Here is a 19,690-nt window from a genome sequence, read left to right as displayed (position 1 = left end):
AACTTACAGAAAGAGATGTGTGAAGTGCATGATCTTCCTGGACAATACTTTTTTTTCTGTTCACTGTTACAAGCCTTTTGTAGCCAATAGCCCCAAAACTGAAGAAACAAGCTGGAAAAAGATCCATCCTCATTTCACTTTACATGTTTTTTAGGCACTAACTGTGTCTGTAAATTTCTGTGTACTCAGGGGAACTGGCTCATGTTTCTCAAGTAAAGTTTCACTGAAATACTAAGATTCTGTGGGAGATATTGGGCAGAACTATACAAGTTGCTAGGGTAATTTCTGAAATGTAGATGTATGTACCCTGTATTTATCAAAAGCTCAGACCTGCAAAGTTCTTATTCCATGCTGGGAATTCGTATATACTAGCAGCATAGTTTCTTATATTCCTCTCTCAGACAGTAACGTTTCTTTAAATATACTCATGATAAATATAATCATGATTTGATTATGCTCTATAGTTAATTTTCCTTTCCTAAACAAGAGAAAGAAAAGGGTGCCCATGGCTGAAGAGAAAATCTGTTGGAAGCTGTGCTGGTTGTGGCTGGGGTAGAGTTAATTTTCTTCACAGTAGCTAGTATGAGGCTATGCTTTGGATTTGTGCTGAAAACAGCGCTGACAATGCAGAGATGTTGCCACTGTCACTGAGCAGGGCTTACCCAGTGCCCAGGCCTTTACCGCACCCCACCAGTGAGGAGGCTGGGGGGCACAAGGAGCTGGGAGGGGACACAGCCAGGACAGCTGGCCCCCACTGACCAAAGGGACATTCCATACTGTACTGTGCCATGCTCAGCATATAAATCTGGGGGAAGAAGAAGGAAGGGGGAGATGTTCAGAGTTACAGTGTTTGTCTTCCCAAGTAACCATTACGCGTGATGGAGCCCGGCTTTCCTGGCATGGCTGAGCACCTGCCTGCCCATGGGGAGTGTGAATGAATTCCTCGTTTTGCTTTGCCAGTATGCACAGCTTTTACTTTACATATTAAACTGTCTTTATCTCAGCCCATGAGTTTTCTTACTTGTATTCTTCTGATTCTCTCCCCATCCCACTGGGGAGGAGTAAGCAAGTGAAGGAGTGGTGCTTAGCTGCTGGCTAGGGTTAAACCATAACAGAACCCTGCCAGCTGAGTATGGGCCTTTGCCATACGAGTGACAGTATGGTCTGCAGAAATTTATTATCAGATAGAGAAAACCAATCTTTTAGTCTTCAAAATTCATTCTACTTTCATTGTCAAGATTATTACTTCAGTATTTTTTCTGAAAGCTCTTACATCGCACATTATGCCTGTAACAAAGACTTTTGAGAGTATATCAAAGTAAAAATTCCTTTGAAAACGTCTCTTGAGCCTTTATGTCCCATCACCATACAGTACTCAGGAGTTACCTCTCTTTCTAAGGAAGTTTCTGTGGTTATGCTGCATAGTACATTCAAAAGCATCTTCAAGGGTGGTTTCCACCCAGGTTTGTTCTGCCTGAGTCAGAACAGGGTCTGCTTTGCAAAGAAATTTGCTTGTGGTAGACTGTTCACATTCCCTGACTTTCCTTTTTCCCCCACCCTCCAAATCCCAGCACTTTAGATGTACATACAGTTACAGTTATTTAGTTGATTTTGTATGGAACAGTATCATGGGTCAGTTGTTTCAGACAATATGAGGGCCAGCCTAGCTGGCTGCTTTCCATCTAGCATGCTGCTGCCACGCATAAGTGAAATGGGACTGGTTGACATTTAGATTTCCTGTCTCCTTTCGCTCTCTTGACTGCAGACCTCAAAGAAGTATTTAAATAATTACAGTGTCAGGACCTGGCATACCGTTGTGTGCCTGGAATATGAGTGACCTTCAGTAGGTCATGGAGTAGTTTACTGTGTCACACAGACTGCCCATCCAAAGCTCCTCACTGCCTTCACCAGTGCTGGATGATTAGGGCTTGATCAACTTGTAAACTGGCAGTATGCCATGAAACAGATGGGAATGAGTGTAGGCAAACCAGGGACTATATAGCTGTTAAAAATATGTTTACTGAGGATGGTATTCCCAGCTGGGAACCTAGAGACATCTGTCTGCACTGACCTAATGCTATTGTACCAATGGTAAAAGAGTTGTGCTATTAGTAATCTAGCTGAAATCAAATACAGAACTAGAATAATGATGATCAATACTATGCTAAGGAAAAAAAGGGCAAAAGATGTTCAGGCAAGACCTTAACCATCTCAAAATGTGTGGAGGATTGCAGTGGAAGTGAGTTTCCTCTGGTTCTTTTGATGGCTGTAAAATCATTTGGATGATGTCTCAAACAATATTTAAGTGAAAGTATTAGATAATTCAGTTCATAAACTGAAGATTCATTCAGTCTTTACAGAATACCAGATAGGAGCAAACCTCGTGGTTATTTACATCAGACTGAAATTTACAATGCAAATGTGGTATGCCACTTGATTTCACAGGTGATGAAGCTGCCTGTGTCCAACATGTCCTTTTTTCTGCACCTTGGGAGATTTTGGTTGTTTGTTTCTGGTTTATGGCTGCTTCATCTTTTCCTCAGAAATGGAGAACAGCCAGTATTCTCCTCACTCTGATGAAATTTAGGGGACAACTCTCAGGCACAGTTAGGAGGACATGTTGCATGGTTTGATTTCACCATTACCAACATTTCATGCTTTCTGCAGTTTGATGGCAACAGAGTTGGCTGTAGGACCTACCATCTGTCATGGCATTTAAAAGATAAAAATGGAATCATAAATAGTGCCAGCTCATTACAAAATCGAGCCAGCGTGTCAAAATGGAGGACATTAGCATGTTCTTTTAGTATCCTGCTGCCAGCATCTGATGTCAGGTTGCTAATCACTTGAAGTCATCTGTCCAAATAAGCACTGCCAAATCTTTCTTCCAGGCCAGCAGCACCAAACAATACAGGCAAATTTATGTCTGAAGGAAGTACTTCAGTGGAAAGTAAAAATCTGATCAGTTAACTCCCCCCATAATTACCCATATAATTAATGTAACCATTCCTTGTTTTAATAAGAATAATATCCTGCCACAATATTTATATGCCTAAACAAAATAAAATTCTTTTCCAAATGATAACATCAAGGAACGTCAATTATTGTGACTAAAATAGTTATTGAATATCAGTATTTATTAAAGCATCGTAACCTTACTTTTATAAGGCTGACTTCCTAGTTTGGTTCTTAGCCATTGGTCTAAACAGAAGATATTGGGTTTATCTACATGTACAGTTTCCTCAGAATTGTTTGGCCTGCTTTAATTAGCGTGGGACAGAAATCATAGTGATGCAAGCCACTCCTACGCTGCCTGACCTAGGGCTGGCATTACTGCAACATTACTTGTCTAAGCTAATTCTAGTTTTGGTCATATTGTTTCACAATCAAGAAACACAAAGCCAGAGATTATTTGTTCACTTTTTCTGCTATGACCAGAAGTGGATTAGAGAAATCTCCTAACTAGAATTTCCACCACATTTAGTTTATTGGAAGGAATAGTTTAAAATGTTTCAACTGAGGAAAGTCACAAAATTACTTTTGCCTTAAGTCTAGATAATGTCACCTGAGCTGCCCTGGTGTTACAGGGAAGTTTATTGGATGTCTTCATGCCCCACTTGCTTGACTTCCCTGCAAAAAAGCTCTCAAACTGGATGACACAACATGTTCTTGAATCTTCATCATGCATCATGGAAAATGCCATTCAGATCAGGAATCTATTCAAAAAAGAGTGTAAAAAGGAGTCTTTTCTGAATGGCAACTCTTAGGAGATGAATCTTTCATTTTTCTTAATCACAAATGAAAAAAACAATATGTTTTTAATTTTGTGTGGAAGATTTGAATTTTATAGAAAGTCCGTTTTGTGTCAAAAACTGTTTTCAGGGGGGTTTGCCAATGCTAGCAAGAAGTAAGCATTCCTCCTTTAGAAACTTCTTATTTCTGAGCTTTTTTTTTCCCCTGAATTTGATCTTTTACAAAAATGTCCCCGAGACTTGAACAATAAAACCTCTACTCTGACTTTACCTGATTATAGCTCATTACATCATTCCACTCTGTAACTAAGGAAGGTTCATTTAAGAACAAAACAAGGAAATACTCGCTTTAGGAGTGCAGCTAGTCTAAGCTGGTGTAAGGGGAAGGTGCAGAAACAGATGAAACTAAACCTAGTGATATTTATCACTAGGCTGCTGAACTGGGCTTATAGGTAACCAGGTCTACCCCAAAAATCTAATTGTCTACATGAATTTCTGAGCCATTGTGATGCCAGAATAGATAAGTGGAATGGTTTTCAGTATGTTGAAGAACTACTTATGGATTCAAAAAGCCTGGAATCGAATGAATATGATAAATAAGAATAAAAAAGAAAGCAGTTATTTAATACCTGTATGGGCCACTTTTACCACATCCAGTTGCAGCAAGAAACCACAGGAAAATTCCATAAAGCATGTTCTCAGTCCTTCTCCCCCTCTTAAATCTTAACAGCTGTGTATATTTGGGTGCTATAATAATATTGAAGCTAGTGTTATTGAGTGAATGTGGTTCTGGCTACAGTTTCAGCATCCATTAGAAAATGCATTTTTTACCAAAGCAGTCACAACTATGTGTAGAAATATCTTTGCTATATAAATATTGAGAATACCCACAGAGCTTTCACCTCTTTTTAATAATTTGTCTGGGTTTCAGTTTTGTTTCTGTTGTATTGTGGGTTTTTTTAAATATCAAAAAGAACATTCAAGGGGAAAAGTTTAGGGAGTGGGGTGTTATGCCTTACCTGAATGTATCTTCAGAAACAGCTGCCTTTGTGTTGTGAACATAGCAGACTATCTGTCTTGCTACATCCATTTGACTGAAGCTTGTAATGGGGATACCCGGATAGCTGATGTATTCTATTTGTCCATACTGGGGTGGGGAAGTTATCACACAGAGGAGCTCCTCTGGTTTGTCAGTACCATCCAGTGCAAGGAGGACATCAGTTGTAATGTAGCCCCGATCCCCTTTTGGCACTCTAAGAGGTTTTAAGAAAACAGCAATGTCTCCTGCAGGGTAGATAAAACAACACTGAAATAGTCATGGTGAATTGTAAATTGATCTCTTATGCATTATTTAGCCACACACAAGCCATCACCAGTAGAGAAATCATAGGACTGTAGGATTACAGGGAAATTCAGGCTGGAAGGGACTTCAGGATATCTCTAGTCCAACCTTCTGCTCAAAGCAGGGTGAATCATGAGATCAGCCATAACCAGATCGCTCAGGGCTTTATCCAATCAGGGAATACTGTCAAGGATGGAGACAGCACAACTCTCTGACCCTTGCTTCTATCTTAGCAGTGTAGGTTAACTTGGTATAATTTCGGTTTCTGGTAGGGATGCAATAAAAGGAGAGAGATAGTGAGACTAAGAGCATAAACCTGGGAGACAGAGCTGTTCTTGAACAATATTTTGCCTACCTTATTGCATCCTTGATGTTTTTCTGTGCTTTGATTTAGTCAGACATAAAACTAGTTTAAGAAGGATATTTGCAACTCCATTTGGAAGTAGCTGGGAGTCCTGGGAGGCAAGGTGCAAGGCATTGCTGCAGGCAGAGCCTTTTAAAATCCCAGGACCCCTTCTTCACCAATGGGAATATCAGGGCTCTGGTCAGCAGTGAAATCCAAGCAGACAGACTTTTGGGATCTGCGAGGAGACTTGCCAAGGGCTTATGTAGTTCTCAGGGAAGGATCAGGACATGCACTCAGATCATCTTTATTTCAGAAACTGACACTGTAAAACATCAGGTCTGGCAGATCTTTACCCTTTTCCGTGTCCTTGATATTTATGTAGAAGTCCACAGCTGGGGATCTGTTGTACCCATCCCACAGATAAAACTTGAAGCTGTCTTGGTTCTTGGACCCTGTAGCTCCTGTATGGACATATCTCACAAGGTTCATATCCAGTTCTTCCTGAGTGCACTTCATTCCAGTTTGGAGAGTCATCCATCCTTGGTCTAACTGGAAAGAGCAGGCATGCTTCATTAAACAGATAGTCTCCCATGAATCCTCCCGTTAACTGTGTTTCTTAGCAGGTTATGCAGACTGTTAGTGGCAGCTACCTGACTTCCCTTCTGAGCTATAGACCCTTTCCTTCATGTTTTGAAGGGAAGAAAATAGCTGGAGTTGTTTCCAAACAGCTCTAAGGGTGGAGAAGATACAGTGATCATAAATAAAATGGAGTAAGTGGAATGTAGCCATTTTTACTCCAGGAAATAAATTTCTGCACACTTCTCAATGAGACACCAACAAGGTGAAAATTAGATAGTTCCTGACCCAGATTATGTTTTCTACTTCTTAATTTCACAAAGCTGCTCTTGGTTCTAACAAAAAAAAAAATACCTAAAGGGATATCAGGAATGAACCCACAGGGAATTTCAGGGAAGCTCAGAAATTTAAAGCCCCAGAAGTCCTCTCATGCAAGATGTGAATTGCCCAATATAATTTCCTGCTTTTCTGAAGATAACATAGTACTCTGTATTGGAGATCTGTGTGTTTGACATTTAGCCTGCAGTAACAGTGTCAGTAGCTTTGGAGCAAAGGTTATCAAGAACAGAGAGCTCAAATACATGCAGGCACCCTACATGTTCAAACAACTCCAGACTCCAACACTTCCTCACCCCGGTGTGTGAGACACCTTTAATTCACAAGTCCCCTCGGGTGATCCACAGATCCTTGGAGGGATCCCACATCAAAATACTTTCCAGACTCACATGTCTCAGAAACTGGATTTTTTTTCTGTTATATATGCATGCCATTAAAAAGAGGCATTTTTTCTATGCTTGTTCCTGTGGCTTACCTTTGGTTAACAGATGGCCATCTTTCCTTCCATTCCTAATCTTATTTCTGCCTTTCCTTTTGCTATGTCCTTTACATGTTCTTCCTTTTTTCCCTTCCTTCCCCACATAATTTTCTTCTAACTAATGATTTATTGCTCACTTTTTCACACTCTCTCCATTCCTTCTGAACCCTGAAATAATTGCAATGGCTCACTAGTCACTTTTTTTGATTAAGGACCTTCCCCCCAACCCATCCCAGCTTCAACACTTGGCTGTCCCCCTGCATGGGCTGACTCTCTGAGCATATCTCTCCATTATCACCTGAGGTATCTGCCATGCTTCTCACCCTCCCTCTCCTCCATCTGAGGATCTGGCCTTTACTGTCAAAGTCTCTAGGACAGCATCATTGTTTGGTTCAAACGTTCTTCCAACAATCGAACTGGCCACAGCTGTCTACTTCAAAACATGACAGACATTTGGGAGAAAAGGAAGATGAACTTCATTCTACCCTAAAATAACAGAGTTCTTTGCATGCCTGCTTTTTGTTGAAGTACAAAGACTAACCTTGAGCTGAAGCTGACCGTTTTCTGGAAGTGTTTCAAATAAGTAGTAAATTCTTTCCCTAGGGGTATCTTTATCTTCTGCTGACAGAACAGCACCAGAAATTATTCGAGTTTCACCCATGTTCACGTCTATATCATCCTTCCTGCAAAAATTAGAGTCATGTATTTATGCAATAAAAGAAAAGTAACCTTTCCAACATGTAATTACTCTGCCAGGAATATGGATTACCCAGATGCTGACAGAAATTACAACTGCAGAAAGAATGAAAGGAGAGTGCCTATTTCAGTTCAAAAGACCAAAAAAAAAAAAAAAAAGCAAACAGGGTAGGCCAGCTTCTTCTTACAATGGTGAAAAACAACAAAGTAGATACCTACAACCTGAGATTTACCACATCTGCCTTCTTTCCCTGGGCCCTATTCCACTTACCCTCATACAATTTATAAGAGGACAATGTAAACAAACAGGCTGTATTGTATGTTACTACTACTATAAACCATAGCGTAGCAATACTGGCTCTAATGAATTCATTGTTTATTAGAGAAAAGACAGTCTCTCAAATAGTCTGTCCCTGCTCACTTTGATCTTTAAGAGACACTACAAAGACCTATCTGACTTCTCTGTGCTCCCCACTGCAGAATTCTCCTGGGTTCTTGATTCAAAAAGTAGGTTAAAGCCACCTATTCTTTGGCAGAAATGGCATCACTAGCAAGAAATAAAATTTGCTGCAGCTCTTAGGGAAAAAATCCCACATAGTCTGAAATTCATGCAGTTTTTCTCCAGGATGATTCTTGGATCATACCTGCTCTGTTTCTGTTCTCAGCGAGCAGCCATCCTCCAGTTTGCTTCTGCACCCTGCTTTATTGTTTTGCTATTGGCTATTTTACATTTTTGCAATGTAGCACCCTAACAGTATTATTAGACTATACAAAAGGTTCAAGGAGGTTGGAGGGGATTCAGCATATTCAGTCACCACAGGGATGGGACCTCCTCAAGCTAATCTGCCCAGGGGCCATGGGGCAGGTTGGAGAAGGACAGACTCCTTAGGCATTTGGGCAGCTAAGCTCTGGCTGGACACAACTAAGCATGTGCAAGCCGTGCTATTTCAAAGGCCAAATAAAGATCAATTTTCACAAGAATTCTAAAGACACATTCTTCATATAACTGCTCCTTCCTTTGCCAAGCTGCAACTGGCTGCTCCAAAGCAGAGTGGCAGCTGAGGTTTCCAGAGAAGGAGTTGTCAGAGTTACTTAGTGATTTTGGAATACATTTATTATTCTCAGAAAGAGCAGAGGGTTTTTTGCTGAAGATTCATATTCAAACTGATGTGGATATGAGGCATAGAAATGTCCTGTTTGGCAAAATGAGAAGCAACGAAAATGGACTGATATGACAAAGTATATGAAGTCATATTAATGAAGATCAAGCAGCTTTAATGATTTGTTCATACCAGCAATAAACATGCTGGGACTATGCAAACAGAAAGACCAGGTGTCTGACCCAAAGACTGTATGAGCGAGGAAGAGAAGATTAAAAAAAAAAAAGTGAAGATAAACATGTTTAGCTACACCCTGAATGCTGTCTAATCCCAACTCATTTTTCTGCATAGCAGTTAGTTGATTAAGTCCTTGTAGCACTCACAAGTCTCATCTTGAGAAGAAGCTTTCAAGGGGAATGTAGTACCCCCTGGAAGTACCCTCATGAGGCCTACATTCCCCTAGGGCACCCCTTGCTACAGGATGCAATCCAAGAGGTGACAGATTGAGGTTTTGGCAATCACTGTGAATAAAAGCCACTGTTTGCCAGCCAAAAATGTCCCATCCCAGATTCATCAGTCTGTTGACCATAGCTAACAGAGATGAGAGCTGAAATTCCCTGGGGTGGAAAGGTGCCCCTAGATCAAAAGATGAGAAAAAGCTTACAGGTATTGTCAAATGTTCATCTGTAAAACACCACAGTATCATAAAGGAGTTCCTACTCCACAGCAAAGATGTGGTGACTGTGGCAGCTAAACCACTTCAATGCCAAACAGAACATGTTTCCTTAGAGCACCACTGCTTAACCACTGGGAGCATACTGCATGTCAGTGGAAGAGTAGCAGGCAAGAAGGAGTAACTTCTTACAATGAAACAGCTGTTTTGCAAGTAGATGCCTCACTATGTGCTACCGTTCACCACAGGAATGGCAAATGCTGAGATCTAACATCACCAGACAAAGCAGCAAGTTTCTGGACAGAGCTGGGCAAAGCTAAAAACACTTGGCTTCTTGAAGTCCATCACTTTTCTTCACAAAGAAAGGGTGGAAAACAACATATCAATCTTTACCATGTGAGGAAAAAAAAGGTAATTATCAGTACATGATATGAATACAAACACTATAACCTTTATTCTAGCAAGATATGGACTTTCTTGTTAGCATTATGTGGTCCTCGATAAACTTTCAACTATTAAAACTAACATTTATTAATGCAGGAAGCTCTATATGGTATAAAAAACATTCAGCATTCTTCGCCATGGGAAATGGAGGTCTGATCAGAAGGCAGGCCAAATATCCCAAGGGATCAGAAATTCACACTTTAGTGGCAGCCTGCTTAACAGGCTGCAAGTCATTTCTGAAATGCCAGCTTTAGAGGTTCAGAGCTATACCCCCAAAGCCTTCAGGTCCTGAGCTCCCCATCTGCCTGTCCAGGGCTGGAAAGCAGCCAGGAGGACAGAAGCCCTGGTAATCCATGTGGCAGGTCATCAGCTAAAAAACGGGGATCCCAAGGGATCAGCCCTTTGTTAAAATGTCCCAGAGGTTTGGCTCTCTTGCAGCCAGCTAGCTATCTGCAAATGGTCAGCCAGCCAATTTCTGACCCTTTAATTCATTTATGAGTCCTAGTTTTGAACTGGAAAGGAAGTTATCATGTACCTTTTTAGAAGCTGAATTATGGGTGAAAAATAGAGTTTTGTAATAGAAAAGAAGAGAATCATTAAACTGACAGGCTTTCCCTCATGGTGCAAGGAGGCATCAGCTTTGTGGATTCTCTTATGCCAAAATTCAGAGCTGCTTTCAGAGACATGTTTAGACAGGCGGTTGCCCCAGGGAAGGGGAAAGTTGAGTAGCTGCAGTCCATACCATCATGGTCAGTGGCCAGCAGAGATGTGCAAAGATCAGGACTCTCTGGCAAACATCTTAAAGTTAGTTGCAAAAGACAAAACAAGCATGCTACCCTGCTTTTTTTTTTTTTCCTCTATTCTTTTAATATTGAGCAGTATTAAAGTATGTCCTTCTTTCACTAAATTCTTTATTCGTTAAACTGGCTGATAGAGACCCACATGGAAACATCTGCATTGACAGTCTGTGACTAGTTATGGCATCATCCCCATCAGTCACTGACTTACTGTTTTATCACTTTTGTATCATTTTGTCTGAACTCATCCCTCTGTCAGAGACAGGAACATGTGTCTTACTTGCTCAGCACTGGTTTCTCATCATTAACCGGGATGACCTTTACTGAAATGGTTCTGAGGACTTCATGTTTCCCATCTGATAGCTGGATTTTAAAGCTGTCAGTGAGGTTTTCCGAATTGTCATGCAAGTACATCAGCTTCATTCCTATGCAGGGTGAGCAGGGAGAAGAGGAAGAGAGAGAGGGAGGGAGGGAGGAAGACAAATGGAAAGAACAAATAAATCTGACTCCTGCAAAAATCTCTCACATCGTTTCACTCTGCTTCCACCACCCTCCTTCCTTAACCCCTCTACATATGCCCTGGTCACAGCATACCAGAAGATGAGCTTGGCAAGCCACTGCTGTTCATTAATCTAACAACATACTATTGACTCAAAGACACCAGACTGGCCTGATTAAGTCACTTCACAAAAGAGTTTCTCAGCCTGAAAAAGCCACTTTGTTTCTCCTCCCCTCATTCCAATCCATTTTAACAGGGACCACAGAAAGGGTGAGACTATCAGGCAACACTCTTCTGTGTCTTAAATAATCCTCAGGGAGCTTTAAACAAGCCCTGGGGAGAGTAGCTGGCCTTGTGACTGTGACAATGGACAATCGGAAGATCTGGGCTGTAGGTGGCTTGGTCACCATTGTTGACAGGAAAAGAGAAAAGCCAAACAATTGCAAAAGAGTCAAAAATAAGACTTGGGAAGGCTCAGGAATTTGGGGTGGGGACATTTCTGAATATTTCTGTGATATTTCTGAAGGTTTGTATTAGACAGGCAGAGAGAAGAAATCTTTCCTCAGGTTTTGAGGGCTGAACTGTAACCTGAGTGGAAGGATTAAATACGTGTCCCTCTTTATAATGATACATCCCATGTTTCATTAAATGGCCACAGTCTGAAAGAATCCACCATATTCTTTGCACTGTTAAATACACTTTTTGATTACAGATACTTGGAAGAGCTTTGTTGTTTCAAAGCTAGTTAACTGGTCATGCTAAGCTATATAGCCCCAGTTCATACCTTTACCTCTAGGTATGTGGAGTTATGACGAAGGTATATACTGCAGCCTTTCAATATATAAAGGAGCCTTATAGGAAAGATAGAGAGAGACTTTTTACCAAAGCCTGTAGTGACAGTAAGAGGGGCAAGGGTTTTAAACTGAGAGGGGGTAGGTTTAGACTGGACATAAGGAAAATATGTTTTATAACAAGGGTGGTGAGACACAGAGAAGCTGTGGATGCCTCATCCCTGGAAGTGTTCAAGGCCAGGTTGGATGGGGCTTTGAGCAACCTGATGTAGAGAAAGGTGCCCCTGCCCATGGCAGGAGGGTTGGACTAGATGATCCAACCCAAACTGTTCTATAATTCTATGATTCTGTAATCATTTAGAGCAATATTTAATCCCGTGATCAGTTAATGTGTTTTTAAATCACTCTGTCTCTGTTCTAGGTGCTGTCAAACATTTTGAGACCTGTTTGCTGATAAGTCATAATATTTCCTTTATTTCTTCAGGGCAGATGGCCTCCCTAGTCATATTACTACACTTTCTAACATGTAGGACTCTCACGGTGATTTTATTGACAGTTCCTAAAATCAACAGACAACATTAGCATTAATTAGGTTAACTTCTGTTCCTAAACACTGTCTTGGAAATACATACAAGGCAGGTGAATAAATAAGTGGTGAAGATTCCTTACTGTGCCACCTTGCCCCTTCAAAGGAAAGAAAGACCAGTGTCAGAAGAATGCGCACATACCGTTCTTCAGTAGCTCCATGGAAAAGTCATGAACAAGCAACACATGGCTGTGGTGGTCATGGTTAATTAACTGTTTATAGTGCAGAATATCATTGCCATGAACTCCATTAATAAGGAACCCATACAAGGGCCTCTGCACAACCTCAAATACCAAACGGTCTTGAGGAACATCCAGATCAACCGCATTGATAACGGAGAGATCCAACTCTTTCATATCCCCCTCTCGGACCTGAACATGAAAGAAAAGATGTCCAATTCTTTTACATAAAAATAAGATACAAAATTTTAACATGATTTCTTAAGTAGGTACTTTTGTGTATTAGTTTATCTCTTTGTTTGCTCCACCCCCCTCCTAGTAGGTATTGAACCAGCTACTGATTTCAAACAGTTTAAGAGACAGAGTAGTAAATGGTTACAGTGATGAAATGAGAAGGTGAGATAAGGGGTTCATACCTGCCCTAATTAATAGAAAAGCTGTTGGGTAAGTAAACTTCTTAGTAAGTATGAGGGAATGCACAGAGCAGAAAGCCTTTAAATACATAAATATATATAAAAATCTGATGTATATAGATTTTTACACTTATATGCACTTTACGGTAAGATTAGCTTACACTGCCCTAGCATGGTGGTCACAGAATTATTGTCTACGTTAAAAGCAGTCTTCAGAGAGGGGAGAGGCTATGCCAGAAACATAAGAAAACTCTACAAAAAATTATAAAAGCTTTTGATTGTTATCTTGAAAGCATAAAGATCCTTCTACTTTCTAGATTACTTTTTTCTTTTTTACTTAACTGCAAGTTACCAGAGCTGTGCACTGCACTGGTCCAGCTGAAGCTCTGCCTTACAGGTTTACATGGATTTTAACTTGGCTGTTTCCTGAACTAGGCTGGACTAATAAAGTAAGGGAAAGGTGCAGAGGAACAGGTGACAGAACAATGTTCTTGTTCATATTAAAAAGTGTTTTCTGATATAAAATAATTCTATGACAGGCATTTTGATTCTCTCCTTACGGTAATATTCCTTGCTATGAAATCTGGGACTTCATCGTTGGTTGGGTTGATCCACACGAAAAATGGAGTCTCTGCTGAGTGATGCAGCCCATCAGTGACATAAAGTACAAAGTGGTCTGCTGTTGGCTCCATTCGCATGTGCCTGGCTTGTACATAGTTTATGTTCAGAGCTTTCAGGTGCTTCAGCTGAAACGAAGCTGGAGATTTTAAAGAGATGATGAGTTAGCACAATCTTTTCCTGCTTTCTTGTCTTATGTATCATTTAAAAAATCTGAAACTGTGTCTTTCTTCAAAGAACAAATAACTTGGATTTTAAAAGTTCTCAGTCATTTTTTGGCTGAAAGATTTACACTGCATATGTTACCACAGGACACATGCCCTTCCCCTGAAACAAAAATACATCCTTCTGCTTCTTGCAGGACTGTGCAACTTCATACTTTTCATTTCAGTTTGCAGAACAGAGCCCAAATAAAAAGGTGCAAAGAACAAGTAGGAAAAGATCTGAGATCTAAATAACTACATGGTTTGTTATTTGACTGACAGGCCAGGAAAATGGAGACCAAAATGCTCAGTGATTCCAGGTGTCCAGCTGGAGACACTGGTAAAAAAAGCTGGTAGCATTACAGAGCAGGCCACAATCTGTTCTGCTAAGGATAAAGCTGCTTTACAGTGTTTGAAGGTGGACAAGGGAAGAGACCCAAGTCAACCACCTCCTCCATCACTTTTGCAACTTTGCCTTAGAAACTAACATGGGACCCAGGCTTTTCAGATTCACAGCTACCACATTTAATTGACAGAAGTTTAGTTAAGCAAAGTGCAGGAGCCTTGCATGGGGGAGTGAAGGAGGAGGCAGAGAGAGCAGATTAATGTCTCGTATTAGCGCTTCTAATAGATTGCAGCTGGAATGCATAAAACAAGGATTGGCTTGTTTACTCCAAGTGCTTCAATTCTTCACATTTGCAGAGCTGCAGTCTCCCTTTGAACTCCTCCCACACAGTCCCACTGCTCTTAATTTGCCAGCATCTGCCTTCCTCAGTAAGTCCATATTAATGCACACACCTGCAGCTGTTTCACCAGAGCCCGCCACACAGCCCTCAACAAGCCCTCTGTATTTCATCTGTTTGATTACCATACATCATTAAAACTTACCTATACTTATACCAGTGTTGCTCTTCTCAAACCCAGGAGAAGGCAGTATGTTTTCAATGTAACCAAACTGGGGAGGGGAAACCAAGACAAACTCTAAGTCATCTGCAGTGGTGTCAGGGTCAATGGCAAACAAATGGTTGGTGGTAAGGGCTGCTGAGGAGCCCTCCTCCACCACAAACCTTGCACCTGCGCACAAACAATATGATAAGCATTAGTGCTTATTTACCTCATTCTACTATTGTTTTTGTTAACCAGAATGGGAAAGATAGCTATGGGGGAAAACCAACAAATACTGCATTACTGAGGAGGTTCTGGTTCAGGCTTTTTTTCTCTGCTCGTGCTATCAGCTCTACTTTTGCCATCATGTAAGTAGAGAAGAATGAGATCATGAAATTATTTTACTGCTAAGTTATTAGGTATAGTTTATGTCCTGCTTAAAATCAGTTTGTTACTTCTGTTTGTCAGAGCATTGATTATATGAGAGGTGTTACGAATTGCTCGTAATGAACAATTCTTCATGCATCTGTGCTTAATTTCCCTGCTGGGACAATGCTTCGTTTCTAGAACGTTACTTGGGTAAAAGCCTGCAAATTACAAAACTACTTATACATATGCTTAAATATTCTCTGAGATAAGTAACTTATATGTGATGCTTACAAACAAATGACATTCAAAAAGATGAGCATAAAGAAAGCATACCTTTTAATATGAATACTATATACTTCATCAAAAGGGCAGGAGGTCCATGGAATGGGCGGTTATTGGACTAAATATACAATACCAACATTATTTCCATTTTAACTGTTTTACATCCTGAAGAGTATTAGTGAAAACATGGCTTCACATCTCTTAATTTGATCTGTTATATATATCGCCTAGATTTGTCTTTATTCACTAACAGAATTAAATATAGGTAATAAAAGATTCTCTCCCTTCATGTGAGGACCAGAATCTAGATTTCTGTAGTATATTTTACATGCAAAGGTAGATGGATATTTATGTTTATGTTTTTGCATTGTATAAACCTGACAATTGTCCGGACCTCAGTTCTCTTCAGGGACAAGATATCAATCACTTTTACTCAGCCATAGTTTACATATGCAGCAATGGGCATGGAGGAGAGCAGATCTGAGCGCTTTCATCTCTAAGCACATGATTCAAACATGCAACTTAAGAGCCACAAGCAGTTACTCATATTTGCACCTGCAGCTGAATTTGGTGATTGCACTAAACTAGGGAAAGAAAAAACAAATATTGATAGAAATTCTGATCCAAAACTTTTGTATGCTCATCTCAGCTGACTTTTTCGGATGCTAACAAAAACCCTGAGTCTTTAGCTATTGCAGTACTTCATAGCCCACATTATAATGCTATAGTGCAAGGAAGCTTTCACCAGTTGCAATTGATGGAGGCTGGTTGTCTACTGGAAGTACAGTGACGTTGAGGTCATATACTGGAAATGCATCATGACGCGGCACTGGAGAAGGAAGAGGTCCATTGTAACAGCAGTCTTTCACATCTAGGCCAGCCACAACATCAGAGACAGCAAAGGTTAAGATCTCAATGCGAGGAGTCAGGCCAATCTCCCCACCTGGAAAAAATGTTGCAATTCAGAAGAAATGTTTTACCAAAACTTCATGAAGAATGATTTTGTATCCTGCAAGGGCAGTCTGCAGTATTCAAAGTCGAAGAAAACGGCAGCAAAATTACTAGTTTTCTTAATTCTGGCTGGTGGGGGTGCTATTTGGTTAGGGATTTTGTTTGCTGTTTATAATTAATTTTAACCTACTTCTAGAGCAAAAGAGTGTAGAAAAGTGTATAACTAAGTTAGTATTACTAATTATTTAAATAATAATATTGCAACATTATAATATTATATTGAAATTGTAATAAAATTGCTAGTAGACCTCATGATTCTTTCTGCAGTAAGGCATGTTCAAAATGTACATTTGTGCAGGAACAGAGGTTTTTCTTATACTCAGAGAATGTAGGAAAAGATCTTTCTTTATGTATATACTCTCTTTATGACAAGTGGTAATATCCATGCTCTTCCAGAAGAAAACATTTTTGCATACCTACCAACAAATGCGTGTACTTCTATGTGCCTCTTATCCCTACAAAATGGACTATCACAAAGACTGTGCTTTGTAACTGTACTGTATATTATGCCTATATGTAATCATGTTCAAAATGTAGGCTGATACAGCACGGGACTGGGAACTGTCACCCCTTGCAAGAAGCATCTGTAGCTGAGTGCATTCCAGTTCTCAGCACTTCTGGCAGCCTGTGTCTTGTATTGCTGCGAGATATTACTAATAAGCTGTCTGCAAGAGAAAGGCAACAACTCCCACCCTTTCTTGCAGTATCAACTGGCAGCACATTTGACATGGAGAAATCTGGGAATGAAAAACACTGGCACTGCATGCATCCTTGAAGGTCTGCCCTTCACTGCCTTTGCAAAACAATGCCATTGAAATAATGTTCCTGATATCTTAAGTATGCTGAAGAAAAGTTTGTTATGGGTGGCCATAGTCAAGTACTTCCTTCTCTTCTCAAATACCAGCTGTTCATTTTAGACAGTGCCAAGCCTGAAAATATCATGTATATGCTCCATGCTAGCACAAAATTACAGACTAATTACACAGAAAAACAGAGCCTTTGAGAAAAAAAATAGACTAAAGCTGTCATCAGAGACGTAGAAAAGAGAATCCTTTTAATGCTAATGAAAAGAAGAAATTAAGTAGGAAAGGGAGTTAACCATCCCTTGATTTATGTGGGTAATTTAAAAAAAAAAAAAAGTATTTTTGGATTTTAATGACAAAACCACAAAAGGACATATTTTTAGCACTGTGGTTCTCTTGAAGAAAATCCAAACATCACTTATCTTGTGGTACAGAAAGACTATAAACTGTCCAAAAGTTGATATCGATCTAGATTGGAGTGGCAAGTAAAAAGTACCTGAAGTTGTTAAATAGTTTTCTATTAAAACTCTGCACATTCATCTACAGCATTACACTATTTTATCTAAAAACAACTATGGGAAAAGGTTGAAGTTTTTTTTAATGTCATGAAACAAATAAACCCCCCCAATTTTATACCTAATTTAAGAATGATTTTTCCAAAAGAGCCCAAGATATTTTGTCAGCAACAGTAAAATCCTCCAGGATTATGATGCTTTCATGTGCTTGTTCTAATAAAATTTTCAGTTCAGGCAGGGATTTGGAGAACACATTAAAACACTTGGTAGTTGTGTATTATCAGCCCTCTTTGGAAGCCAGCTTACTTTTTCCCCTAGTCACAACACATGTGGCGTCTCAGCAATTCCTGCTGAGCTTCTGCAAAGATTACAAGGATGCAGGTTAAGATTTTTTTGCCAAAAACTCTCTGATTTCCAGTCTAATGCTGTCCTTAACTCACTTACTAGTGTGCTTATATGTGATTAAACCAGAGATGACATCAGCTTGGGAGAAACGATCCACGGCAATGCCAGCTTTCCTCACTACCCCATGGTAGGGCTGGTGAGCCAGCATAAACATCAGTTTCATGTCATCGCTGTCTGCATCTGTGGCATAAATGTACTCTGAGGAGAGGACCACTTCTTCACCCTCCAGGCAGTGGAGCACAGGAACAAGGTCTGTTTGCATAACAGGTAACTCGTCATTCACAGGCGATACCTAACCAGAAAAATAATTTAGCGTCTTTTATTTTCCATTTCAGTGGAAACCTGTTGTTTTAATACATTGATTTCTAGCCCAAACCAGCAGTATGATGTCAGTGTCAGAGGACATTGAGGTTTCTCTATGAACAAAATGAAACCAGCTGAATTAAGGTCACTCTTCAAATACAAAGACAAAATAAACCAAACTAGATAATTATAACTTGAGAAAGAAAACTCACTCCCCATATTTAAGTACAGAGAGAATAATTCCAGACAGAAGAACCCAAGCTAGAGCAAGCACAAACACCTTTCAGCTAATACAACCCAAATCTCCTCTCAGATTTGCCACATAAACCTGAAAGCTGAGGTTAAAATGGAAGCCTAGCATATCCGTTATTTTCTAATTTCCAAGGGAATGTGAAGGCTTTCACAAGTCAAGCTTTGCATTCTTCTACAAAGGCAAGTGCTCTCAGAAATATGCAATATACTGACCTTGACTTGCAGGATGAAGTCTACAAAATGAATGCCATCTGTGGCTACAAAGAGGATATCATCAGTGAGAGTCTCAGAGCCATCATGCCGATACCTGTGGGGGGAAAAAAAGGCTATGCAGATTTCACACAAAGAAGCTGCACTTTCTGGTCATGCCAGACAATGTGGATCCCTCCCAATGTAAAAAGCTAATCGCTGTGCAAGGGTGTCCATCTAAGACTGCTTATTCTGAATCAATGTCTTTAGGGGGTTTGTGGGGTCTCCTACAAGAAGAAAACCCTCAAAATATACCAGACATCAGCTGGGAAAAAGGCTTCACTGAGGCTCTGTCATCTGTGTCCTGGCTGCTTATAAGGAGGAGTCTACCAAACATGTACGTCCTCTCTGTGGTAGGTGCCTTCTTTAACTAGCAGATGGAAACAGAGACAGGGACCTCTAATTCTGCATGCATGTAGAAAGCTGAGTCTTGTTCTTGTCACAAACACAGCAGAAAGAATTTCATCTGTAGGTTAATTGGTGCTAATACAAATTTTCTTGTAAACTAACCAAGTTTAATAAATATACAACTTCTTTAAAAGAAAAAAGCTGGCAACCATTGCTTTCTTCACAGGAATGGCATGGCTGAATATAGAATTTGCCTCCTCATCTGCCTGGGGCAGTGCTTTATAGAGAAACCTTCTACATCAGACATGGTCACTAGCTCCTGCTTCCTGGTCACACAGCAGCTCAGTTTGCACAGGGACTGTTGCGGCCCCAAGGCTCAGCCAGCAATCTTGGCCTTGAGCAGCTCTGCCAGGTCTGTGCTATGGCAAGCATGGCTAGC

The 19,690-nt window shown here is 40.3% G+C and overlaps 1 protein-coding gene across 1 annotated transcript in view; it reads right to left on the bottom strand.

The window, feature by feature from the left end:
* Nucleotides 1-19,690, bottom strand: part of FREM1 (FRAS1 related extracellular matrix 1) — a 74,681-nt gene that overhangs the window by 25,133 nt on the left and 29,858 nt on the right. Inside the window, exons 15-24 of the mRNA XM_037374317.1 lie at nucleotides 18,868-18,961; nucleotides 18,139-18,391; nucleotides 16,111-16,308; nucleotides 14,718-14,903; nucleotides 13,569-13,765; nucleotides 12,559-12,787; nucleotides 10,821-10,965; nucleotides 7,372-7,513; nucleotides 5,794-5,989; nucleotides 4,772-5,036 (exon numbers count right to left, since the gene is read on the bottom strand). Coding sequence (XP_037230214.1) covers nucleotides 4,772-5,036; nucleotides 5,794-5,989; nucleotides 7,372-7,513; nucleotides 10,821-10,965; nucleotides 12,559-12,787; nucleotides 13,569-13,765; nucleotides 14,718-14,903; nucleotides 16,111-16,308; nucleotides 18,139-18,391; nucleotides 18,868-18,961 — 1,905 coding nt within the window. The remainder of the gene's footprint in view (nucleotides 1-4,771; nucleotides 5,037-5,793; nucleotides 5,990-7,371; nucleotides 7,514-10,820; nucleotides 10,966-12,558; nucleotides 12,788-13,568; nucleotides 13,766-14,717; nucleotides 14,904-16,110; nucleotides 16,309-18,138; nucleotides 18,392-18,867; nucleotides 18,962-19,690) is intronic.

This window comes from Falco rusticolus, chromosome Z, assembly GCF_015220075.1.
Source record: "Falco rusticolus isolate bFalRus1 chromosome Z, bFalRus1.pri, whole genome shotgun sequence".
NCBI lineage: Eukaryota > Metazoa > Chordata > Aves > Falconiformes > Falconidae > Falco > Falco rusticolus.
The sequence above is the reverse complement of the archived record's forward strand: the minus strand, read 5'-3'. Positions and strand labels throughout refer to the sequence as shown.